This window comes from Polyergus mexicanus, unplaced genomic scaffold (genome assembly GCF_030449975.1).
Source record: "Polyergus mexicanus isolate NDT 795.1 unplaced genomic scaffold, iyPolMexi1.0 SCAF_11, whole genome shotgun sequence".
Classification (NCBI taxonomy): Eukaryota; Metazoa; Arthropoda; class Insecta; order Hymenoptera; family Formicidae; genus Polyergus; species Polyergus mexicanus.
Window position 1 is genome coordinate 1,509,239 of NW_027223331.1, and position 27,081 is coordinate 1,536,319.

Here is a 27,081-nt window from a genome sequence, read left to right on the forward strand (position 1 = left end):
CCGCGAGCATGAAAGTGGAGGGCGGAGCGGCGACAACGACGACGACGACGACGACGACGGTCCTCCACAAGGTCAAGGTTAAAGAAGAGACAAAGGAATGCTGTGGCTACCAGCAGCCGTCGCCGTCGTCTACGTTGGCGGCTACGACCGTCGCGACGCCCACCGTCTCGACCGCGACGGCTATCACCACGACCGTCACCAATATCAACGGCATCACCACCGCGAATCCACCATCAACGGTTACAACGGTTGTCACCGCCGCCCCCGCCCCGCAATCTTCCGGTATTATCTGCCATCCACCGACGACCGTCCCCAATACCGTCGATTCTTTACCGGTCGATCTCGATCTCAAGGCGAAGAATAAGGGTGAGTATATATTTCTTTCCTTTATGTCTCTCTGAAAAAAATATTATCGATCGCGTGATGCGGAGGAACAATAATGAGTTAACTAGTATACGGGGTGGGCCTAAATATTCCGGCCAGACTCAAATTTTATAGGAAATTTAATTCTGAACAAAAAGTTTCTGATAAACATGAGTCGAAAAATGCTTCCTTAAAAAATTAATACCTCTGAACGGTTATTTATACATTTTTAGAAATATCAGGTAAGATATGTGTTTTTTAACAAAAGGTACTTAAAAAGTTGTAAAGAATTAAATTATTTTTTAAATGAGCTCAAAATAATCGTAGTACGTTCCATAGGTTTTGACATAACCAGTTTCAAATGTACAAAAAAGTATTTTTTCGGCAATCGATGGTGGAGCTTTTTTAAAATACTCTTCGTTTAGGCTGTTATGGCCTTAACTGATTTTTAATTTTTAACTTGCTTGTTGGTCATTCTACTAAAAAGGTTTAATTTTTCTGCTTTGTTTAAAGCAATCACCATAGGAAGATGAAAGGAAGAACAGAAGGTAAAAAGAAAATGAAACGAAAAGAAAATGAAATAAAAAGAAAATGAAACTTAATAAATTTCTTGGAACATACTACAATCGTTGTGATTTTATTTGAAAGATAATTTAATTCTCTACAACTTTTGTTTCGATACTTTTTGTTAAAAAACCCATACTTTCCCTGATATTTGTAAAAATGTATAAAATAACCGTGATCTCTCAGAAGTTTTTGGATGCTAATTTTTTAAAGAAGCATTTTTCGGCCTACGTTTATAGAAAACTTTTTGTTCAAAATTTGGCCGAAACATTTGGGCCCCTCTTGTATTTTCCATACGCATCTTTGAAAGGATATCGTCGATCCGACTATAATTAATTAGTGATTATATATGTATATTTTGATCTTTTTAAATATAATATTAAAAATAATTTTTTTTTCTGCTTTATGGAATGTCTTGTTTTTTTTTTTTTTTTTTTAGAAACTTATAGTCGAATATTTAGCAATCGAGATTTTTCTTAGAAGAATATTTTTATCTTTCTTGAGGAATATTCGATCGAGCAAGCTGGTCTGTTTGCGAAAAGTGTAAATATCAATTTGTATTGATCTATTGATTTCTCTGCGCGGTCTAGTCTCATAGTCTGTAATGTCATGCTTTGCAAAATGTACGTGGAAATATCGGTAGACTCTTGACGTGGCATCGTAAAAAATGTAAGTATAGGGACTCTTGATTCACGAGCTACGTAGATGCATTAGGAAAGTTGTTATTATCGTGGATAGATGTTATTGCAGAAAATTTTCTTTGTCGCATTAAAAAGCGCAAAAATATGATCGCAATGGAAATTTTAGCGGCCGCTATCAACGCGAGCGATTGTCGTTATTACTTCATGTTTAATTATAATTCAATCCAATCAATGATTCGTAGTATCTCGTTGCAACGAATATGTGACGTTCAGAATTGTTAATACCTCCTTCACTTCCATTCCAGTCGGCAATATGTTGTAATAACTCGTCGGGATGGAGTGACACGTGTCGTTTAAAAATTTACAACGTGATCACACTCTGGTCTATCTGATCTATCGCACGCCTGTAAAAAGAAAAAGAAAAAAAAAACAAAAAAATCACTCGGTAGAGCCCAGCTGAATAGCACGTTACGCTATTCTGTTAATTCGAGATATATATCGACGATTCTCGTTCGAGAGCACGTCGATAACGTATAGCGCACAGGTGCGGTAAGTGTAGTTTATCTAATTTCAGATTCGCGTCTTTCTCACACGGTACATTATACACGTACACTTTTTCTGTTAACTTAATACGGATTTCACCGTTTAGCGCGCAGCTGTCAGCTGTCAAGCTGTTGCTTACAATCTGTCACTTGCCAGAGTCAAGATTATGCCACGTGACAACCAATCTTTTATAATTTACTAACGAAAATTAAGTTTTTAATTAAAATTTATACACAAGTAACAAAAGAAAAAAACAATAAATGTTAATGAAGTTTTAATTAAAATATATAAAGCTGCGTATAAACGCTTCATACAGGCTGGATTGACGTAAATCATGTGCAAGTTCAACGCACGCGTGCCAACTTTATAATAATTTTTCTTCAGCAATTTTTGCTATTCGCTGGTTTAATTAAGGTTGTATAATATAAAGACATTATCCTCCCCTGCACAGACAGATTTAAAGAAAAATTTAATTGTTAAAAAAAAATACTTTAAATACGTCTGCGATTCTGATCCGCTGGAAATAAACCGTACGGCGCTCTTTCCCGGAGCAGCCTCATCGGAAGTTGACCCCGATCCTCGAAACTGAAAATTAAAAGGAACGACCTCGCCTCGATGTCCGCGCGAGAGCCCACGCTGTGGGCGCGCGTCATACATTAGTTCGGAATATTGCATGACGGTACCCGTATATCGAGTCCGCGCGCGCTCGCTCTTTCGCGCTCGAATCGTACATTCAGCTCGAGCTGGTTATCTAGACGGGCGGCGAGCCCGCAGCTAACTTGAGAACCGAGGCTCGGGAAAAAAAGCCCCTTCTGGCACATCAAAGCCCCGTCATCACGTCCGAGCGCGGGTTCTCTCTCTCTCTCTCTCTCTCTCTCTCTCTCTCTCTTTCCTTCTCTCTCTATTTATCCTAGAATCGATAAGTTCTTGTTGATGCAACCCTGCTGAAAATTATTACGATCTGGCGTCGACGAGACGATGCCACCACTCGGCATCGACTGATCAACTATTATTTTATAAAATGCAACGCAAGGAAAGCTTCTAATATATCATATGACAATAATTTTTTCGGCAGAAAAAATCAATTTCATGTTAATCGAAAAATTTATGCATTTGATGATACTTTAACGCCGAGATCGTACACACACCTCGGTATTCATATAGCTGCATAAATGCAACAAACACATGCGTGCGATACGACCGCGAGAAAGAGAGAGAGAGAGAGAGAGAGAGAGAGTGAGTGAGGGGGGAGGAGGGGGAGAGAGGATGCTCCATGAGGGATGACGGCGAAACTCCTGCGAGCAGTCAGTCAACTTGGTTGGCTGGCCCGGTGTGTGTCGGTTAGGTTCGTGCGCCGCCTGACTGCCTGGTCCAGACGCGATAAGGCACGTCCAACACTTCCACCGGGATTCTGCTCGGGGCTGATATCATATCCGCCGCGTCGCGCCGCGCCGCGCCGCGCCGGGGCATCCCCGGCGCTTCGCATCGAGGTATATTTCGCGACAGTCGCCCGCACACCGCGTGTACCGACCTATCTACGTACCTACCGGATACGGCTTACGATCTGGTGCCCTTCCCCGGCGTATGCGCGATCTCCTCCTCCTCCTTCCTTCCTCCCTCCCATCCCCCTCCCTCCCTCTCGTCTCTTCACCTCCGCGCGAGTTTCATAAAACTGGAGGACCCGTAATACTGGACGGGGAATATATTAGCTCGACGCTGCCGGTTCGAAATCTCGCGACTCTGCTTAGAGTAAATATATTAACGAATAGCCGGTTAATCTCCTCTGTTGAGATGATATTCCGTTAATTATGTTTGACACGTTCTTTTGGAACAGTAATGAAAATATACTCGGGCGCGCGCGCGGAGCCATTTCTCTACAAACCATTAGTTTGAATTAACTAGAATGTGTAATAAGATTTTCTCTATGACCGCGGTTCCCATAAACGATAAAATTTATGAACTAAATTAAAAGTAATCGAGGTTTGCTTAATCTTGGAACTCTTTATATAATCTTATATTTAGAGGAGTCGGTCCAACCGTGTGATTAGTGTTGATTAACATTTATGGGAAACTGAAATCAGAAAAAGATTCAGAATTATTAGAGAGTTTCAGTTAATTTTAATATAGTTTAGAGGAACATCTCTCATCTCACTTTAAGAAAAAAAAACCGTTATAACAAAAACAACGCGTTAACTGTCAAGCGTGCAACCGACCAGATTAGAACAATGATCGGAATAAAATCCCGACGTTCTTAAGGCACGTTAGTCTGCGAGATGAAATCGAACACATGGAGTCGCGTGTGACGTCGGATCGACGGGGAGGAAAGTCGCGGGAGGAAGGATGCGAGGAAAAACGGCATGAGCGGCGGAAGAAAGAGGAGACAGCGGTACAGAGTGCGAAAGAAAAAGAGATAGGAGGTGAGAGAACGGAAGGAGAGTGAGAAGATGGGGGAGGGGAGGGGTGGAATTGCGATCAAAGCCATCTGTTGCATTGTCCCGGCAATTAGGAGGCGACAGCTGAGTCCCACCGTACTTACTTCCAGCCAGGGACTCTCAGCCGTCGTGGAGCACGTGTGCTTTATCGATCTCGCTCCTCTTCGCGCGCTCCCGTCGAACGTCGCCCACGAAGACCACCTTGCCCCTACACGAAACCTTGCGTACCCGTCTCGGGCGCGTAAATCCGGGATGCTAATTTCGGTTGTACTTTCGATAGACACGCGATTAGTGGTCGCGTGCAAATTTTTTTTTTTTTTTTTTTTTGTCGGCGATCTGTGTCTACGAATAAAATAAGTATCAAGATGACATTTTAATGGAAGTTTAAACGCGAATCGACATTAATAATAATTTATAGCATTTGTCATCATTTTGCACGTATCATTTGATAAGAAAATATCATAAACAGACCTAAAACTTTAAATTTTCTTTGTAAAATTTGCAATTTACATATTTTCAGAATTTTTGTACAATTGACTTTCTAGCTTTTTTTTCTCATTTTTGATTTTTCGATATGCTTCTTAAAGAATTTTATAAAAATCTTATAGCTCTACGAAATAATAGAAATTTTACTGAATCGAAAAATAATATGACTCGCCGCTAATATGTATTACGATTAATTGCGCGAATACTTAGGTCAGTAACTGTACGCCGAAAGTAATTCGGGGAAGGAGCGGTTGATTGACGTAATAGTTTGCGGCGAACTTCTTCGTGGTTTGCGGGATGTCTGGTCGTGATATGTACCGCGTGAAACGAGGAGTTTCTATAAGAAACAATTGGACGCGCGAGAGAGAAATCATTTGGTGCGTTAAGGACGAACGCAAAAATCCATTTCTATATAACTCAAATTTAACGCTTCTGCACTGTTATAATGTTGAATGCGATTTTAATATTTGTCAGATAAAAATAAAAATGAAACGATTACACATTAGCGTTAAAAGCGCCGCATAAACGAGACAGAACAAATTTTCATGATAAACGATAAATCGATGACATTTATCTTATCACAAGTTCTACATTTTTCTGATACACAAATTTATAGCTAAAATTACATATTGTCCAAATATGTAGACGATGTCGGGAATGAACGGATATCTTTGTGAGTAGAACATTCAAAGAAAGTTCGCTCGCGGCACCGGAGGACGTGACTCCGAGTTGTGCATATGTGTGTTTGTACATATGTGTGTGTGTGTGTGTGCACGCGCATATGGTCCGCAAGGCCAACCCATATGGGTAAACTTTGATTTTCTGTCGTCACGAAGACAAAAGCGGGTCTCCGCTAAAAAAATAGCGGGTGCGATTATCTGAAATTTTTTGCAATATATATAAGTTAATATATACCTTCCCTTATATACATCCTTAAATTTTGTGGCATAAATATAATCTAACGATCATCGTATTTCTATTATATTTATTTCGAAAATGATAGAAATGAATTTTGTATTTTTCCAAAATTGATGGTATAAAAATTTTAATTCCCGATCTTTTATATATTTCTTTCGTTACTGTATCCACGCTCCCTAATCTCTGTATTTTTTCCGGATCGTCGGTTTTTAACTTGAACTCCCTCTTGGGCCTCTATTATTACAATAAAGAATGGCAGACAGTATCCGACAATATCGGACGCGGCGCGGATGCTCGTCACGATCAAACGAAATCGCCAAAGGAGAGGAGCGCCGCGTTCCGTTTCTTCTGATAAGCCTTTGGGACGACGGACGCGAGAGAGAAGGACGGAGAACCGCTGCAGGAAGTAACAGCTGGCCGAAGGGATAGCAACATCAGCAACAGCAGCTACGGCGGCGGCAGTACCATTACCATCATCCGAGCTAGATATCTCCTCTCCGGGATTCTTGTACATACGAGTAAACGTATACGCGCGCATATGTGTGTCTGTGCGTGTTTGCGCGATACTAGCGAAAGACGTATGTTGCATCGTACATACGTCACGGAACTCGGCGGCATGATCGCGGGAGAAAGTTGAGTGACAGTCGCGTGCAATCGCAGCGCGAGGCTGATTAAACATTCGCGTGTCGCGCATATGCGCACGTTTTTTTTTTTTTTTTTTTTTTTGACGGTCTTTAACCTTGGATATATCCGTAAAGAATATCGACAATATTTGCCTGCATCCGCACCTGTGCGTACCTGTGAGAGATTTACACGTATATCTGAGCTATCTAAGGCAAGGGATACATCTCATTCTGACATTCTTTCGATTTCTTTTTTTTAGCCTTTCTAATTATTAAAAGATTCCACGTGGTAATCACATCCCAGATACATGACACAGCGATATTACAGTTATTTTCGTCGCCACAGTAATGGAATAATATGGCGGTATGACAATAATCACGTTCGTTAATTACTTCATTATAATCTATTTACATAATTGCATTGTTTATGTATTATTCGCATGCGATTTGCGCCTCTTGCATAATTGTGAAAATAATTTTATTTGGGATGTGCTGTCGATACGTTCTGTACAAAATTTTCGAACTGAGGAAGGCTCTGAGAGATAGAGAAAGAGAGAGAGAGAGAGAGAGAGAGAGAGAGAGAGAGAGAGAGAGTCGAATTCTCTCGTTTCGAGAATAATTAATCTCTGTTTCATCGCGTTGTGCGCCCACTTAATCGACAGTGCATTGAGACATCACGATCGAAAAATGGATGCTTGCACCCGCATTGGTGCCATCATAATACCACGGAGATGCATGGCAACGATTTCGTATCGTAAAGTCATTAGAGAGACAACCGCCGCGTCCTATCAGCTCGCTCGATTCTATTTAATCTCTCTGAATCGAAACCGGGACGAATTATATCGAAATGAAATTTGCCAAAACCCGTTTTGGATATGCACATTGAAAAAGGAAACGTTTGAAGTAACTAAAGTAATTAATTAAATTTGTGTCTGGTATATTTTACTTTGACTTCGAACTGTCACGCGTGGAAAACGACATTAACATTAATAAATCGATAGCGAATAAACAACAGCGGGGAGAGAACGGGCTACATTTATCACGCATTTATGGCGTATTACAATGGAATAATATTATTACAAATGTTACGATCTGAATTTACAGATCGTAATTAAGCACTGTCCTATCTGCTCGCTTATCAACCGGCGAATTAATTCGTCGGTCGATAACGGAAAGGAGCGCGTGACAAATTATTATTAAATCCACGGTAGAACGATGATTTATATTCCTCGCGTACACGATTTCGAGAGACCCTCGAAGGGCGAAATAGCCAATTCCTATCAAAAGGACGATTGCAATTTTCACGAATATTTTCTGATTTTTCTTATCCTTTTTTTTTTTTTTTTTTTTTTTTTTTTACTCGGTCGATCGTTCTATCGCGGCTATTATATATGTATACGTATAATCGTCATTCGCGATCTTCCGGCTGGCGGTTACCAGAGGCCATCGGAGGAGATTTTTCACGTGGGATATCACGACGACGCCCTGTGTAACCACGACCTCGCCCTTTATACGCAGGCGGCGAAAGGCGTCTGTGTGTACTCAGGCTCCCCATCATATCGCGTAAGCCGTGAGGCAGTTTAGTTTGTCGAGAGTTCAGGTACAGGTAATTACCTACTGGCTACCGGCGTCAGGTGGTAGTGACACGGTAGCGTCGACCTCCTCCTCCTCCTTCTCTCGCTATTTACCGCGCTATCTCTCTCTCTCTCTTTCCTTAGACACACCTCTGCTCTATGTATTTACACGCACTCACGCAAAAATGCCTTGTGGCGATCAGTTGCATTAGCTTAATGGGATCGTCCCTCCTACCTTTTCGCCAACAGATTGACCGTCTTATCTGACGGTTCCCTTGTGCGTTACTCTAGCGGAAAGTTCGAGTTCCGCATTAATTATTCGGCATCTCATTACACGTTGCTTAATCTGAGGATTAATTATTTTAACGATGGTTGGGAGAAATATGCCGTTCTTGATCTAACAATAAGATAATAATTGATTACAAGAAGTGTCATTCATATAATTTATGAAGAGTCTTAACGCATAAGAATTTCGTATACCTATTCGAATATTTCGTGTACAAATCGATTGTTGCATCGACATGTAATTGCGTTAAACGTGCGCATTGATATCGCGTATCAATATGCGTTTTAATGCACATTTATAGGATACCTGCGGCTGTTCTTTAATTATGAACGAGCCATGGCGCGCGTGTACAGGTATAACGGCCACAAAGTCAGAAATTTGACATGCTATTATGATGATAGCTCTTGGCTTTGAATATGATTACGATTTTAATGTTGTGATCGCATCATATTGGCATATTTTTAAAAATTTTATGAATCGTGATTGTCTTGAATTAGCATCGTAGGAATTTTACAAATTATATTTTGACAAATTTTCATTTTTCAAATACAACAACCTTACCCATATTGTTGCCAGTATTTTTAATATTTCTACATTTTTTTTTTTTTTTTTTTTTATAGGCGTATATATTATATTTTTAATATCTTCACATAAAATATTTTGTTATATAAAAAAACCATGTTAAAATATATAAGAATAAATGTATTAAATATAAATGTGCATTAAACATATGATGTTTGTAATTAACGAATGGATAGAGAAGTTTTCGGCAAATTAGAATTTAGGCTTCTTTCTGTTTCATCGCGAAAGGAGCTTCTCTCTTGAGCATAAATATTCATATAAATTGTCAACAACCTGTCGATCGATCGATCGATCGGATGCGACGAAGGAGCCCGCCAACGAGGGACAGAATATCTCGTTGCTGTTGATCGACGTTACGCGAAATGCGCCACGGGGGTTTACTGTCTGTAACATTTCGTTATCGGCATACTCGGCATGCCCTCGTCGTTTTCGCCACGCATGCCGCGGGCGTTCCACGGGAGATAACGCGCGCGCACAGCGGAACAAGACAAGGCGGATGACACGGCTCGTAATTGCATGTTATCCGTTGCATCCACGCGCGGGCATGCCGTGTGCGCGGGCGTACGCACGCACGCACGCACGCACGCAGGTACGCACGCAGATATGCGTGCGGGTATGCGTAAGCGCATATTTCTGCGGAAGAGTGCGTGCGCCGTGCGTGCGGCCGACTGCCCGTTCCACGTGCACCGTGCTCGACGTTCCCGGATATGCGACATAAAGCGCGACGTTTGCGGCGACGCCTGCCGCGCCTTTCCGAGCCATTGTACGGTTCCGCTTCGAGATATGCGTGTGTGTACGCCGTGTGTAAATAATGTCTCTGCGCTTCTCGCGAGCTTGTCTCGCGTCTTTATCGAATGGCCCATCGTTAGAGTCATGGATTTCGAGTCGCGCGATGAAATAGTATCTTTATCTTCAGTATCGATCAAAATATTATCCAATGATGATTTTTATATTGACGAAATATATTGTAGATCTCTGATGATACTTTCAAAGATTTTATCGAGAATATTTCGAATCAGAAATCTAAGCAGTAATATATTTTTTTAAATCTGAACAGAGAAAGCTTATATACTCTTCTTTTATATCTCTCTTTTTATCTTTTATATATATCGTTTAGGAAATCTCTTATATATCGTTTAGGAAATGATAATAGGTATGAAAATAAAAATTAATGAATTCATATTTTATGGTTGATTGACAAGTGCCTATATAAAGAACTAAATACAATAAAGATAAATAATAATAATAATAATAATAAAAATAACTAAAGATAAATAATCTAAAGATAAATACAATTTCTCTTTACATAGGGAGCTAACTGAATTTATCTTTGAGTGAGAGATATACCTGGATGCCAGAACTGATTTTCGTTGCAGCATCTTCCGGTCCGCGGGAGAAATCCTCGCGGGAGGAAGTGGTTCAACCAGAGGCGCACTCGCCCTCGTCTCAGCAGCACCAAAGACACGGCCAACAAAAACAAACAAACGGTTCTCGGTCGGAGTACAAGGGCGCGTCCGGTTGCTCCAGGTCTTCGGACAACGACAGCCCTTTGCTTTCGCAATCAGTCAAGTCCGAGCTCGAGGAAGGGTCTGGTGCTGTCAATGCTGGGTCCAGGACAGACGACCAGAGCGATGGCCCCGCGCTGGCGAACGGTACCGGTAGTAGTGCATCCAGATGCGTCAGCAGCATCTTCGCCGGACACGGCAAGCTCAAGAGGCTGCTTGGTACTCTGGTGCAATTCGCCACCGATATCTCGACGGAGACGGGCGACACGGTGCGTGCGCTGGTGCTCGCGCTTCTGGTAGGTGAATAATGCTTCTATTTGCCGAGTACAATTGAAATATAAAGAAATGTTTGCAGCTACTTGAAATTTTAATTTCAAATTAAAAAAAAGAACATTATCGAAAATGTCGACTTCTTTTTTAGCAATTTATTTAATTTTTTATTAATTTTTCAATAAATTTGGTACTATGGTACGCGCTCTATGAAGTTATGCGATATGAACCGTTAGCTTGTATTCTGCGATCTCTGTTAGCTTATCGCGCATTGCATCTGCTATTTGGCCAAGCATCCTCTTAGGTGCACACGAGATTTTACCGAAGTTACGAACTCTTTCAGTACCAACAATAAGTAAGGTACGCGTACCAGCTGACGGAATTTTCTGTCATGTGCTGAAATTGCAGAATTTGCGATACGCGTCAACGTATTTTGTGCAAATGCATTCATAGAGTATGTTGCAGTTACGTTGCAGGCATCTCTCTCTGCAATGGATATTATTTTATATTATTAAAAAATGATTAATATTTTTTTTTTTTATAAAAATGTTGATAAAAATACAATAGGGTGTGATTAATTTTTTATAAATGAAGAATTGATCGGAATAAAATTTGAAACCGATAATTTCTTAATTGTGAAAGGATACGTTTGAATTACAGTAATTTCATATTCTGACAATGATAAAGATAAGATGATAAAGAATGATAAGGTGATGAAAAATTGAGATCCAACTGCGACTAATAAGCGTCAGATCTGGCGATCTGTACGCAGCACGAGATGAGAAAAAAAGAAGCATAGTTGATCGACGACGACCGTGTCGTTAAACAGCTCGTAAATATTCAAAATATGTACATAATGCATAATGTCGTCGTGTGTACCGAGCGTGCATACGTCGCGGAAACGTGACATCTGGTGACTGTGCTTAACTGTAAAACGATCGCGGCACGTGACAAACGCAAAACCAAAATCCGACCGAAGCCACGCGCGCAACTTGTTCCGGAAACGCTTTCCGGTTTCGCTCTACCGATCTTTTTGCCGACGATTCAATTACACGAAGCGGCGACTAAACGTTCGTCGTCCCGTTAATTTTCAGAGCGGTAGCATGACCGCTGAGGAGTTTCACTCGGCGTTGCAGGAGGCAACCAACTTCCCGCTCAGAAGTTTCGTCTTGCCGTACCTTAAGCACACTTTACCTTCTCTACAGAGGGACCTGAGCAACGCGGCCCGAGCGAATAATCAGGTAAAATAGATTTTTGCATTTATTATAGCTAGTCGATAAAACTTATCTTCAAAAATACGAAAAATTAGTGGTTTTGTTCTGAAATGAATTCGTGTAATAACATAATATATCGCATTTTTTTTTGTTCAAATATAACAATACTTTTATTACCATTTTCTACAATTTATCTTGTAATAACTGAGTTTTGTCTTAAGGATTTATTTCGAAAGAATCCGCGTTTTTATAAAGTTTCCATTAATATTGGTGTATTGAAAGTTGTAAGAGAAAAGAATACTCTCTTAAATTGAATCAATGAAAATCATTGATTAAAGATTAAAGCAACGACAAGATTTCAATATCTTCAATGATCTTCAATGAAAATACTCACACACTTTGCTTCTTATGTATTTTCTACATTCGGCAAAATGTCACAAGAGTGTAACAGTAACGCCTGATCCTTGAACAACCTGACGCTTTATTGGAACCATTACAACGATCATAAATCACTGCACTCGCGTGCATCATAACGTAGCGCGTAACGATGCATGAAGACGCGCATTCTCTGCACCGCAAAAATTCCTATCTATCTCGCGACCAGGATCTGTCGCAGTCAGAATAAATCGTTTATATATAAATCAGAACAAAATCATATTGTAATTTTTTTATAAATCATTAGGTAATTAACAAATATCAAATTTTTTTTGACATATAATTGCACATGTAAATACTTTTCATATTACGTATCTCGCACAATTTATCTCTATCATTGTTTAAATAAATATCTTTGACATTTTACGCGTCTTTTCTATAAAAAAAAAAAAAAAAAAAAAAAAAAAAAAAAAAATCTCATGCATCTCATTGCACTTTGTAGAATAGGCGACAATTTTGTTTTGCGATCACACGTTCAATTTTTTATTGCGCTCTCTGATGAATATCACGACGAAAAAGGGAGACGAATCCCGCGGGACATTATGCCGCTGTTGGCAGATCGATGACACATGTGGCCGATTCTCATTCCAAGAGATCCGCCGCGGAATGCACGGTAACGGTATCTCGAACGAGATAGGGAAGATCACTATACAAGCGGTGTTTGTTATGCAGGGACCGGTCCATGTTCTCCCGAAGATGCCGCACGTGTTTGATCTTCCTCTCTCTGTCTCTGTCTTTCTCTCTTACTTGGGTCGCGCGTCGGCCCATAAATTTGTATGCACTACTGCGCTTGGGCGCAGGTACATACGCGCTCCTGAATCCTTTCACGTGTTTGCCTTACCGTGACATTGTTGCTAGTATGCGGGAACACATAAAGTATGCCGTTCAAGATAATAGACGAGTCATCATTATATATTATTTCATGCAAAGCAATGCGCTTTTATTCCCCGCCCCCCTCCCCCACCCTATAAAATGCTTGAAGAAAAGCAAAAAGTTTTTTTATTTCATTAACAGCTTGGAAAATAAAAATTACTCTTAATAAATAATAAATATATTGTTCGTATATAAATTTTATATAAGGTAAAGGTTCTCTTTACAATAACCAAGTAAATTATAATAGTGGAATAAATTTTTATCCAAATCTATGTAGATTTTAATTATTATTAATGCAATTATTTGCGTTAAACGAATGTTTTCATTTCTTTTATTACATGAAAACAATATAATTTTTAAATGTCACCGTAGCATAATGCTTGGATTCGTATCTTGTACGGAAAAGTGCTGGTTAATTATTCATTAGTTAAATTTTAAACCGAGCTCTATAAGCGGCTAGCACATCAGATGCCAGTTTCCCAGATTATAAAATTCATTTTCCAAACCAGCGACTGCGGCAGTGTATTCGCCATTTTATTTCTTTGTGGTTTTACAATTTTTAACTAATTCGACCGTGATGCGGTAATTAGGCAACAATGTTAAAGGATTATACAAAATATTATTTTAATATATAAATTCGAATATTCTATGATTGAATATCGTAACGATTCTTTTTCATTCCTTCTCAATTTCAAGTTGTCAAAGAATTTAACGTTGAATAATGCAGGAATTACAAGTGACGACAGCGTTTCGTCGTAGATCATTAGCAGAGAGAAACTAATTTTAAATACACCGTGGAATCTGCGTGAGAAATTGCGTGTTAGATCCAGGACACTCTTCGTATAACGAGCGTGACGCGGGAGGACCCGCGTAAAATCAACAGAGGCAAGGTTGGCCGGCTGGTGGATTGTTTTATTTTCCCAGGCTACTTTCCGATCGTCGATGGGAGCACGCCAGGCTGTTCCAAGATGGATGAGCGATTTGGAACGAGACGAAAGGCTCGGGAAAAAGCTCTATGATTTTTGCATCCTGAATCTCTCGCTTTGGGAGATACATTGCAATGGATACACGCGAGATATAGAATTTAATAGTCACGCGATATTATCTATGATACGTGACACGCATGATCTCATATTCAGCAAACCTTATTTAATTTTTTGCTAATAGCAGGAGTATAATAGAAATATATAGGTATATGTATGGTTTTATTGATCCTTCGTTTGTCAAATGTTTTCTATGCGACAAGAGTAAAAAGTTCGCGAAAAGTTACGTTATCGTAAATCTATGAAATGTATTTTTTTTTTTTTTTTTTACAAAATAATTTAGACTTTGGTGGAAAGAATTGCTCGGGTAAGAACCGATTAAATAACGCTGCATTTCGAAGAATTATTATCTTTGTAATATTCGGAGAGCTCGGAACTGTTTGTCTGTAATGTATATAATCTCGTCCTTAAAATTATCCCTTGCATGCAATTTTCCTCGCTAAATCCGTAGATGTACGATTTAATCCAGTCTACTTTGGCCATCCATGTACGCATGGATTGGCTGGTTTGAATATCCGGTATCTCGTAATTATTAATCTGCGTAAAAAAAATGAAAAGCAAAGACATGCTACACGTATTTTATATCAAGCGGTAACTTTTATGCGAATTCACGGGGAATTAACGTTAAAAGAAATGTGCGTTAGCGCTTCTTTATGCGTTTTCTACGGATACACACACACACACGCTTCTATGGTATATTAAAATTAAGAGTATTTGCAAAAGAAATTTTGGGGTTTTTATATACGCAGCGTATTCGCTTGCGTATAAAATCAGGAAAGAAGGAGACATGGAATATTTCTATTTTCCGAGAGATACACAAAAGAACGATCTACAACATAAATATAAAAATATTACAAAGATAATAAAAAAAAATATTATAAAAATATACAAAAGTAAAACAATCCTAAAAAAAATGAAATAACCAAATGGCAATGATGATTACTTTTCGAGGCGTACGTAGAATTTTGAATAAATTCCTTTGTAATATGTCGGAATTATCAAAACTGAACGGTTTCGCCGAACTCCGATGCAAAGGAGCAGGCTCGTTATTTTTGCTCAATCAATACGCAGCGCACTGTGACTTTAATTTCTGCGACACCGCGAAATTCGGGCTCGTGGGATTAATAGGATCCTTCCGCTCACGCTACTGTCCGCAGCTGTTGCCCGTCTCGAAGGCGAGTGAAACGGAAAGAGTGAGGCGCGCCGGACGACAGAGAGCTCCCGGTGAGGTATAACGAATTGCAAATTAATAGCGTGCATTTACATTTCTGCCGGCGCAATGAAGGCGCGCGCGAGGATCGAAAGTCGCAAGGCGGGACACGGCTTGGTTTTCCGGTTTCCCCTGAGCCTCGGTATCTCCTCCATAATCGCGAAACTCGACGTCATATAAATCCTAGAGGCTTTTTGCGACGTGTGCACTTGTTAAAAATTGATGCGAGAAAATTAGGAGTTTATATTAGCATCTTTAAAGGATGTCTTGTTGATATTTTCAACGAAAGAGTGACATGTGATAAATGTATACTATCGAGATTTGTATAAAATAATATCAAATATCAGCATTTATAAAAAAATAGAAGAATCAGTATATATTTTATATTAGTTATTATGCTGACACGTATATTTAAAAAAGGTCTGACTTATTTAATTGTTTTATCCGCGCACAAAAGTATCTCTCTCTCTCTCAAGATTCTCGTTATCGTCAGTTTTCAAGTAGAAACGTTTAGGATCGGCTAAATGCTGTTCGCGAATATTTTCACACATGTACACGTTGTACAAGTGGTCATCGCGTGTAATCTGGACCCCCGATCGATGATCGTTAATTGCAAGTCGTGAAAACGAAAGAGCTCGAAAGGAAGGGGACGAGAGATGGCGAGGGGAGTACAGGAGGTGGTACGGAAGGTACCGATATTGAATTAGAAACGATAAATCCCATCCTGCCACGCCGACTTCTGAGTATTGGGGGCAAGAGAGGGCACGGCGGAATAAGGGGCTCGACGAGAAACTTCCGACTAGATGGGCGCGAGTGGCGGGAACGGCGATAAAGAAAGCAGTGAAACGAATATTAAAAGTCGAAACCGATGCGATCAGGCCAGCCAATCAGTTTCAGGACTGGAAAGATCTAACATACTTCTCAGCATCCTCTATAATGTATTGCAACTTTCTGCTAGTTTACAGATCTTATAAAAATTGATGTGAAATTATTACATATAATATATAATATTTTAATTCGCGCGCGCGCGCGTGTGTGTGTGTGTGTGACATTTTTCAATAAAAAAACATTATAATAGCATTTTTTTTATCACGATACACACAATATTTAATTATTATATTTAATATTTAATTTATTATATTTAATATTTTATTATATATATATATATATATATATATATATATATATATAATCAATTATTATAATCAAACATTATAACAATCTGCTATTATTCCCCTTTTTAGAAAATTTGAATAATCAGTAATTTTAAACGTTTCCATCCCTTTGCATATTACAGAATAAATACAACGATTTGAGATGATGATAGCGAAAGGATTAAGGCGATCCTTTTTTTACGTTCGCAGAGCTGCGTGCAATTCCTCCGATCCAACGAGTCCGCCGTTTTGGAGACCGTGGGACTGGTTCCGTCCGGCGAGTCCGTCGAGGTGTTCGGCGAGCACGGGGGTGCGAACGGAATCGGCGGCGGTAATCAGTGCTCCGCTCATTACGCCATGCGCTCGAATTCTAATCCCGGCGTCGGTGCCATTCAGCACGCGGCGGGCAGCAACGCCACGGGCGCGTTGCATCATTATTCCGGCGCTCATACGACGAAGCGCCGTGCCTCCGACACCCCGTGAGTGTGAACGCTCGTCATTTTTTATGTATTCCTATCGGTTCTCAAATCGTGGATCGCGATCGTCAAGAGCGACATCGATAGATTTTTGAATGGATTCATCAAACTTTGTTTCTCTCCAATCTATTACAAAAGAGTTGTTTGATAATGGACAAAGAGCCGTATTAAATGAAGATCGAGATGAGGCCAAGAAAAATTAGAAATGCAATTTCAGCGATTTATATATGTATATATTATTCATGATTTTATAGTATTAGAGTATTTAAATTGAGAGAATGAGAAATATTTGTCTCAGATAAAATTCAAGTCTTTAATTATGTTTTTCAAGATAAATGCAATTTATATTTCACATATTAAATATAAAAATAAAATTGTATATATAAAAATTTTATATTTGATCTATGCGAGTAATTCAGCTATTAAAATGTAAAGGTATCATAATATCAATTATAATATCTGCGAATTGATCGTGGAAAGCGTAAACATAATAACTCTCTCTCTCTCTCTCTCTCTCTCTCCCTCCTCCCTCCCTCCCTCCCCCTCTCTCTCTCTCTCTTCACGCACAATCGACGGAGAGAAATAGGCACAATGAGGGCGCGTATATTATCGCACAAATTGCGTCTCACGCGACATGATCTCGTGGAATCTTTGCTGGCTTACAGCGATAATTCACGCGATAACGAACGCCACACATCTGCGCGTACACGCGCACGTACTACGTTTGCCAAGCCGCAAATGTGCCGGTCGTTTCGGAAAAATCTTGGCTGCCGGCCTGCGTTTCTTGCCGATATTTATCGCGATCAGGCACCCATTAATGCGAAATTGCCTTCTGTTCAACATTTCGTTGATATGGATGACTCGCGCGAAAATGTTCCAACGCGCTAAATCAAGAAATCTCGACGATCTCAAGTGAGAGAAAATTTGCGATTCGAGAAAAATATATATTTTACTAAACGAATTTAAATATATATTTTCTGGAAAAATTCAAATCGAATTTTTCTCAATAGTCATTAACGATCATCAGTAATCAAATCTTCGAATTATAAGCGATTGACAATAGATATAAAAGAAAATTATTACTTCGATCATCTTAATGCATAAATTCCACGTGCCATCTTCACTGTGCATCCGAGGTGCTGATGAAATCAGCACCGAACGGCTAGGATTTCCACTCTGGATGATATGCACGTGGATGGGAGGGAGAGGGAGAGGGAGACACCATGAAGCGAATACGAAGGCGACAAAACGCGGTGTGCGCCCTGGCAATGCCACCCTGGCTTCCTCTCGATATGTCTGCCGGTGACGTTTCCATATATCATCGAGGCACCACCTTTCCCGAATACCACCCTATCGCGTTCTTCCCCCCTTTCCCCCCCACGCTTACCCCTTCGTCCACGAGTACCGGCGAACTTGCCTCGAGTGCCTATCGGCATCCTGCTAATACACATCGCATCGCGGCATGTCGGCAAACGTGGGTGTAAGCGCGTACACATAGACAGTCGTCTTTGATTCGCAGGCAACCTCCACGCGATGAATGCCTAAACAATTGACCGTGTAAGAATAGAGAGGCGCTCTAAAACGAACAATACGGGAATCTGGCGAGTTGTTGAATACATTTTCGCGTGCCGATGATTAAGAAATGCATGTTAAGCATGTCCTTTAGTTTTTCCAATATTATTGATTGTGATATTATATAATAATTAAAGATTAATCGTATCAGACTCAAAACTGAATTTTGTTTCATACTAACAGCATCGATTTCTGTTTTCTTCCGTTAATATTAGCGAATTTTAACAGATATTACGAGAACGGCGTTCTTTTGGACGACATGCCAGTGTATGGCAAGAGGTCTACCAATCCATGGAGTGGTCATCATCACCATCAGCAACAGCAACAGCAACAGCCGCCGACGGATCCATCCTATTGCTGGTACCATCCGTTGCACTCTGCGGGAGGGTCGATTCAAGGTCACGCGCACGGCCACGGTCCAAGCCCGGTACCGCCTAGCCTCGTGCAGATTAATCAGATAAACGCGTTCTCCACGCCGCATCATCTGACCCAGCAGTCGCAACAGCCGATCGGTCACGGCTTGCAAACGCAGAACGGCGGCAGTCTTGATGACGAGTGGAAGAATATCCACGTGATGCTCAACTGCATCCTTGGCATGGTCGAGAAAACGAAGAGAGCATTGGCGATCCTGCAGCGACGGGGATGTTCCAGTCCGGCAGCCGCGGCGCCACCGCCAGGTGTGGTCGCGGCACAGAACGGCACCAACGGCAACAATGGCAATAGCAACAATCCCTCGTCGACCAACGGCGTGCAGGTTGAATCGTCCACTAGCGATCGGGATGGCAATCTGAAACGATTATCAGGCGAGATCGTCGCGCAGACGATCAGGGCGACTGAGGACAGAGTGGCTGAGGTCAAACGAAGAGCTGGTATTTTCATAATAAATTTCACAAATCTTTGATTATATCGGAAAATCATATGATACAAATTCTTTGAATTTTTACTAAACTTCTAGATGACGTTAAAAATTGGTATATATGTATGCGTGTTTGTAAAATGCTTGAAATAATGAAATTAAAACAATCAAATAAGACGATAATAACGACATAGGGATGTTAATCGGAATATTTATTGGAATGTGCAGAGGAAGCTGTGTTAGAAGTGAAAAGAGCCGCAGTGGCGGAAGTGCAGCGCGCCGTGGCAGTTGCAGTTGCGGAATCGAGGGCAAACGAACGTTTGAGGGTTCATCGGTTACTGGATCTTCCTCTATCTCAAAGGAATCACAATAGTCTCCGTCAGGGTTCCTTTCTGAGAGTTCATGGGAACTCGAATGCGGTGGAGACTAGTGCCAGGAATGTAACGACACCGACAACAACAACGAATTCGGCACCTTCGACCGCCGAAGACGAAAAGGACATCCACCTGACTAGCATGATGGGATCCGTAAGTATAATCGCATAATTAATTGTCTTTTGGAAAAAATGTTAAACATACCAAAAATGTAAATGTACCTTCATTATATGTATAGATATTTATAATACATATCTACATTAATTAATTAAACAATCGATGTATGCAGATTTATTTTTACATTAATTTCAAATCAAGCATAATTATAATTAATGTAATGTAGTTTGTTCAATTGATTTCTTTTAGCTTATTAATTAATTAATTTTTCTTACGCGATATGAAATTTATCTAATTTATCTAAATATTCTATTTTTTCCAGATATTCTTTATTTTCCACTCGATTTTTAAGTTGTTATGTTATTCAAAAATTAAATATTAAATTATTTAAATAGAAATACAGAAAATCTTATCAGTAGAGTTCCAATTAGGAAATTTTCCGTGCTCTTTCCAGAGTTGTTGGAATTGTGGTAGACCCGCTCTGGAGACTTGCGGCGGTTGTGGGATCGCTCGGTACTGCGGTTCGTTTTGCCAGCATCGCGATTGGGAGGCCGGTCATCATACGACCTGTAACAATCTGCCACCGCGCGAGTCACGAAGATCGGCTTCGCGTAGTCCACCCCGGGTCGTTGCCGCGAATCTTTCCACGAGCGTCAACGAGGTCGACGCCACGCCGATGGCGTCCGTCTCGAAGGGAAAGTGACGTCGCGGAGCTAAAAACAACCGATTGATTAAATCGATCGACTTCGAGTCGCGTTAATTGCGCAAATCCAAAGGCGGAGTTTTTTGTGTAAAAAGTGGACGAATTGAAACGAATGGGGGAATCCATTCCTGAAAATTTGAATGTCTGATTTTCGAAAGCGAGAATCAATCTGTTAAGTTTCGTTTTTCTTTTCATTTCCTAATTGTGTGTGAGAGAATGAAGATTAAAAGGAAAGAGAAGAGTAGAAAGAAATGTAACAATCCTATAAAGACAAATTTTAATTTTTGGATATTAGGTATTTCAACAAAATGAATTTCTTCCGCGTCAATTCTCTTTAATTCGTCCATCTTCTGCAGATCCTTCACCGATACATCTTCTGCGTATTCTCGTTGTCATTTTCTTTTTACGAAACTGAAATTTCTTTTGTAATATATCTGGAAATATGGACGAGTCTGAACAAGAATCTAGTTTAATGGAACTGAGTAAATTGATTATCCACTTGTGACAGAGAGAGGGAGAGAGAGAGAGAGAGAGAGAGAGAGAGAGAGAGAGAGAGAGAGAGAAAGCATTGAAAAATGCTGGTTCGATACACGATCAGTTATCTTTTGGATAGATACTCTCTAGTCCTGTCAATAGGCGATAATGTACGATAGTAAATGTTTATTTAATCGATTAGAAAAATACGAATCTTCATATGTGATCGATCAGTTTTGATATCCCATTTTTGAATTATACTATATAATAACGGTACGACGGTTCAAAAGATATCTAAAGGATATTGGAGCACATTTTCAAATTTGGGGACTTTTCAGATAAAATACGATTTTTTGAGTGAAATGTCGGTATGATAAAAATGTGTTTTTAGAATTTATCATTTAATCACGCAAAAATGAGCGACTGATTTCATATCAAATAGTATAGCCGATTGCATAAATATTTGCGTTTTTTTCGGATAGATAACGCCGAAATAAGCACAGCACTGTCATAAATGTACACATTTATCAACATTATGTGCCAGCTATTCCGCTTTTTATTATCTACTATTGAATCGTAAATTTTCGCAATCCATTTATTATCTAGATCTAGGATTAAAGCAAACAATAGAAATAATGTGTGTCTTAAACGTTTTCTGCAATTGAAAGAATAATAAATAACAGAATGAATCTCTATATCTTCGATCAATGAATCGCAGCATTTCGTACTGCTCCGAATCGACATTAGCAGTAAATGTAGTATTACGAAAATAATTCCTCCCGTTAGCGTAGACGTTTGCTTCGTTTCGCCATTAACAATTTGAATTCTTCATATATACGAAACAAAGTCCAATTGGCAAACTTTGTTTGGATGCAATTTAGAAAATGCTTTCTTTTCTTCATTTATAAGAATCATAAGAATCTGGTAAAATATATGATTCTTTATACGCAATAATGGTAGAAATGTTTTTTACCTTTAATATCGGTTGAATCTATGATGTATAAAATTATGACGAGTTAGTTTTTATTCTTGTAAAACGAACGAGTACTCTTATTTCACATGTGAATATAACTTTTTACTGTATCTCAGTATTACACCGAAGAATATCGTTATGAAAATAACATAAATGTATCGTGCAAGATAAAATTGATATGTACGCAACACATAAAGTTACACCGATACACAAAAGTGATTTGATTTTATTGCGTATCTACGCTGCTCTCGATGTTTCATACATGAAAAAATTAATCGCATCGACTTTATCCTAGTCAATTGATAGGTTTAATGATTGTAACGAGATTAATGTAACTTAGAATCTTTTACTTTACAAGCACACACCTCAGGATATAATTATCATGTATATTTAAGTCTAGTCACACACGGGAAGATGAAGTGGATTTATCGATCATACGCATTAGAAAACTTTGCTCAAATCTAGACTATGAATTATTGTAATTTTTCCTAGGCATATTGCGTTGTGGGGATGTATGATATGGATATTATAAAATGTATTTGTAAACTAACAAAATATATAATGATTATTCTATGTCAGAACGTAAAGGAAATAATATCAACAGATCTTTTCATTGTACCTACGACTTGTTTAGCTAAAAATGGGATAAATTTAATTGTATAAGCCTGATTTTTTTCAATTAAATATTTTGTGCTCTTAATTTTAAATAATCATAAACATACATCGTAACATTTTCCGCGAAAATAAGGAGATAATAAGGGATTACGCGCTAACTCGATTTTATTTATCCTTTAGAGAACTAATTGAAAAAAAAAAGAAAAAAAAATATACAAATATTTTGCCATTTATTTAATAAATATATACAAGAAGTCATTATATATCGTGACGTGCTATATTATATTTCCCAATTTTTTATTTCCTAGGAGTCTTTCCGATAATATCTGCGAATAACGCTTTAGTTTTCTCCTCTTTACCTTGCGACTCCGACCAATTCTTTTTATTTCTCGCGAACAATGGAACGTTTAATTTTGCGGAAATAATCTTGCCCGATTTTGTGGATTCTAAAGATTTGCCAACCACGGTCAACTCCTCCATAATAAGGAGTTTTTGATTCGTACGCGCCCATATCCACATTTTGTCCACACATCTAGATCCGTGCGTGCTTTTCGCTAACTCTGCCCAAATGCCTTGCAGTTTTTTACATAATTTCTCCCTACTCTTCTCGCCGATGTATTTGCTATCCATAAAAGCATCCAAGATCCGACTGCCCTTTGGATCGCTGAATAATTGCAATAACTCTTCATTGTTCATCTCCAATAAGGAATTCGCAATTTTGATAGGTTTATTGAAATTCAGTATGGCTTGTATTATTAAACTTCCATGTAAATTGAGTGGTCGTGAATTATTTGGCATAGCTTTTAATTGAGCTGAATTTTTCAAAGTCACTATGCACCATATGAACTGTGTTTGATCATCTGTAGATGTATCGCATTTCAGTAGTTTGATCATTGCATTGACAAATGCACCTTGTTTTGTTTGCAGTCTTAAACATGCATTTCCAGTGCTGACTAATATCCCAGTGAAACCTTGTTTAAGGATTTTTGGAAAATATTCTGATACTTTGTCAAATATTTCTTCAAAGAGTTCCTTGATAATGCAATAATCTAATAATCTTTGCACACTAAAATTAGTATTCTGTGTCAGACACAAATGTTTCAAATGTTCAGCAAAATATATATTATATAGTTTCGTGAAAGTTTTCGGCTGTGCTACCATCAGACATGCTTCCAATATCCTGCTAGAGGATTCTGCGTTAAATATATTCGATAATTTCTCGTCTTCTTCTGTTTTAAAACATTCTTTCATAATTTTCTTGATAATGGCTTTTGTTAAATTTTGGTCAATGTCTTTTAAAGAATATAAGATACATTGTACTAAGCCAGAAGTAATTTCTTGCTGTCCAAATTGATAGAATTGTGGCCATTTCTGCAACCGATCGCAACTTTGTATCAATAGATCCTTATAATCTTGTATCACAGGACGCCTATCTGTGAGAGATGGCACAGTAGATTTTTTATTACTTTCATTATTCTCAATTAGCCCTCCTAGACATTTAATGACTGTCCGTAACACGTGATTAGCGTAAGTGTCAAACACAAACTCTTCTATATTGTTAAGAAAATATCTGCTCAGCTTCAGAATAATATTGTTGTAAGAGTCTACTTCAGATGACTTAACTTCAATGACAGCGTCAATAGTTTTTCCCAATTCTGTCTTATCCGTTGCAACTTTACCTATAGAAACTTGATTACCTCTATCAGCACAGACTATTATTATTTTTTGCAAAACGTGACTAGCGAATTTGTCGCTGCTCAATTGCCTCAGAGAGGATTCAAATGCCTGTATAAGTTTCTGAATTGCCTCCAAGCTAGCATATTTCAGGAGAGAATCCATGACACAAGATCCAATTTGATTACGCGCACAATCAATCTCGCGGCCTATCACCTCCTGATAAACATTTTGTACAAATATCAGTTTCTCCTCGGACGAAGAGAAATCTTTGCGCATCAACTCGAGAATGCGAATCATGTACTGATAGGTGTCCTGATCCAAATTATTGCCAGAGTTTCTTTGACGAGCAAATTTTTTCACCATTTGCGTGTGAGAACGTTTCTTCTTTCGTTTTATCCCGCGGGCTTTTTGTGTTCCCGTCATGTTTATTGATTTGACAATCAATGTACCTGATTTAAAAGAAAAATAGCTATAATTAGAGACATTAAATCAATACACACTGTGCGATACCTCTTTTCTTTTACAGACTTAATATTGGATATTACTATTCACGTAAATAAAAATGAAATAAATTAATAAAAAACACGCGCGTATATAATATATAAAATAATATATTTTTACCTCTATAGATATATTTTTAAATATATTTATCAATTCAAATATATTATGCTATCTATGCGAGACATGTGCTTTCTACCATTTAACCTATTCTCGAAAACAAACCAAACACACGAGAACATGAGATATATACGTATTGAACTGTGTTCCGATTTCCGATTCCCCACCCGGATGCACCCGATATTATAGTATACGTGACATATACTATAATATCGGTTGCACCTGGGTGGGGAATCGGAACACAGCCTTGAGTGCGTTCCGTTTAATGCTGTAAAAGTTTCGAATCGTCTAATTGGCCAATCAGAACGAAAGTAGCTAAAACATTTTTGGCCAATCAGAGCACGTTTAACACGAACATCCTGTGGCGCTGCTAATTCGCGCTCAAAAAAATACTTCCCGCCATGACGTCATCTCCGATGCGCGTATAACGTACACTTCGTCTCGTTCCGCGAGTGTGAATTTAAAAAAGTTCCTAAAAGATGTGAATAAGTAAAAATCTTTCGATATTCTGCATTGTTTTCATCTTTCGAAAACCGCGAAACTTTCTAAGATAGTATTTCGTTGACTCTTTTCTTAATTGTTTGAGGAAAAGCAGCACATATATCGCAGCGTTTCGGGAGAGCGTTTGAGAATGTCCGTCTTCAGCGGCTTCTTCGACAACGCAACGGGTCTGTGAGTAAAGGAGCGTAAATTATATAATTATTTGTTTGTTTTTACATATTACGAATTGCACAGTTGTATTACTGAATCTCATTTTCTTTCCTGAGACATTCATCTTGTTATATTAGAGATGCTGTTGCAAATAATGTGCAGGATAAAACTTTACAATTGATTAAGCGATAAATGTTTTCTTTTGAAAAAATGAATATTTATTTTTTTTTTAAATAGATAAAATTATTTTTCTGTAATCTCTTCACAGCCATTAGCTGATCGATATTTACGGTGATAATGATTACATATATAAAATATTATAATTATATGAAAATTATATTTACGTGTATATATATATATACAATTCGAATTTTGGAACTGATTTTTTTTACATTTATTCCTTATTTGCATATATCTTATTTCTATATACATTATTCTTACAGTCGCGAATATTGGTAATTATTTGAAAAATTCAAAGATATTTTAGAGAGATATTGGATATATAAACATGTAAATGACATCAATTTTTTGTAATAATTAATCTGGATCTTATAATTCTTTGTAAGTTTTTAAGAATATTTTGTAAATGATTATCTCTATCGAAATATCTCTAACGCATATAGAATATTTTTTGGTATATCATTTCATTTTTGGTATATCATATTATTATCACTACTTTATCTTCAGCAGTAATGTTATCGACAATAATTTTCGGTAGATTTCCATCAATGATAAATTATTATACATGTTTTATTATGGGGCTTTAAACTTTAAATATTAGACATAATTTATTTTATATCTTTATTTTATTAAGAATGAGAACTTTGTATTTATTTTTTGGATATAAAATCTTATATATTATATATACATATATTTTTTATATTATATATTATTGTATATATCAGTGTATATTTATATATATGTATATATATAATTTATATATTATATATTTTATTATATACATAAACCTATATTTATAAAAAAAAATCAGTATAAAAAATAGAAATAATTTATACAATCAAGGTAAGATATTAATCAAAATTCTCTTATAAGATATTTAATAATTTTTATGTTAGTCTTAAGTAAATAGTATTTTTTTAAAGAGAATTGAGTAGAAAATTTTGTTATAAATTTGTTTATGATTTGGTTATGTTTTTTATATAACACGCTAAGTAAATTTGATATTTTCGATCTACAAAATTGCAAGAAGCAATTTTTCTCAATGATCAGAGAAATGCACATTTTTATTATTATTTCTA

General features: G+C 38.1%; 2 protein-coding genes across 2 annotated transcripts; one reads left to right on the forward strand and one right to left on the reverse strand.

The window, feature by feature from the left end:
- The first annotated feature begins 6 nt into the window (after window positions 1-6).
- Nvy (CBFA2/RUNX1 partner transcriptional co-repressor nervy) lies at window positions 7-23,099 on the forward strand. Its single transcript, XM_070304003.1, has 7 exons — window positions 7-366; window positions 10,389-10,813; window positions 11,882-12,028; window positions 16,927-17,195; window positions 18,993-19,633; window positions 19,849-20,147; window positions 20,566-23,099. Exons 1-7 carry the CDS (start codon window positions 9-11, stop codon window positions 20,812-20,814), a joined length of 2,388 nt encoding a protein of 795 aa, XP_070160104.1. The 5' UTR covers window positions 7-8; the 3' UTR covers window positions 20,815-23,099.
- On the reverse strand, window positions 22,392-25,340 carry LOC138937597 (nucleolar protein 9). Its single transcript, XM_070304004.1, has 2 exons — window positions 25,175-25,340; window positions 22,392-25,002 (listed from the first exon to the last, which is right to left on the reverse strand). Exon 2 carries the CDS (start codon window positions 24,974-24,976, stop codon window positions 23,174-23,176), a length of 1,803 nt encoding a protein of 600 aa, XP_070160105.1. The 5' UTR covers window positions 24,977-25,002; window positions 25,175-25,340; the 3' UTR covers window positions 22,392-23,173.
- Between the last annotated feature and the right edge of the window lie 1,741 nt (window positions 25,341-27,081).

Bases quoted from the DNA above. Each gene is read 5' to 3' on its own strand.
- LOC138937597 (XM_070304004.1), bottom strand. From the start codon at position 24,976: ATGACGGGAACACAAAAAGCCCGCGGGATAAAACGAAAGAAGAAACGT.
- Nvy (XM_070304003.1), top strand. From the start codon at position 9: ATGAAAGTGGAGGGCGGAGCGGCGACAACGACGACGACGACGACGACG. The intron at 367-10,388 runs GTGAGTATATAT...TTTTCGTTGCAG, and splicing joins TCTCAAGGCGAAGAATAAGG to CATCTTCCGGTCCGCGGGAG. The intron at 10,814-11,881 runs GTAGGTGAATAA...GTTAATTTTCAG, and splicing joins CGCTGGTGCTCGCGCTTCTG to AGCGGTAGCATGACCGCTGA.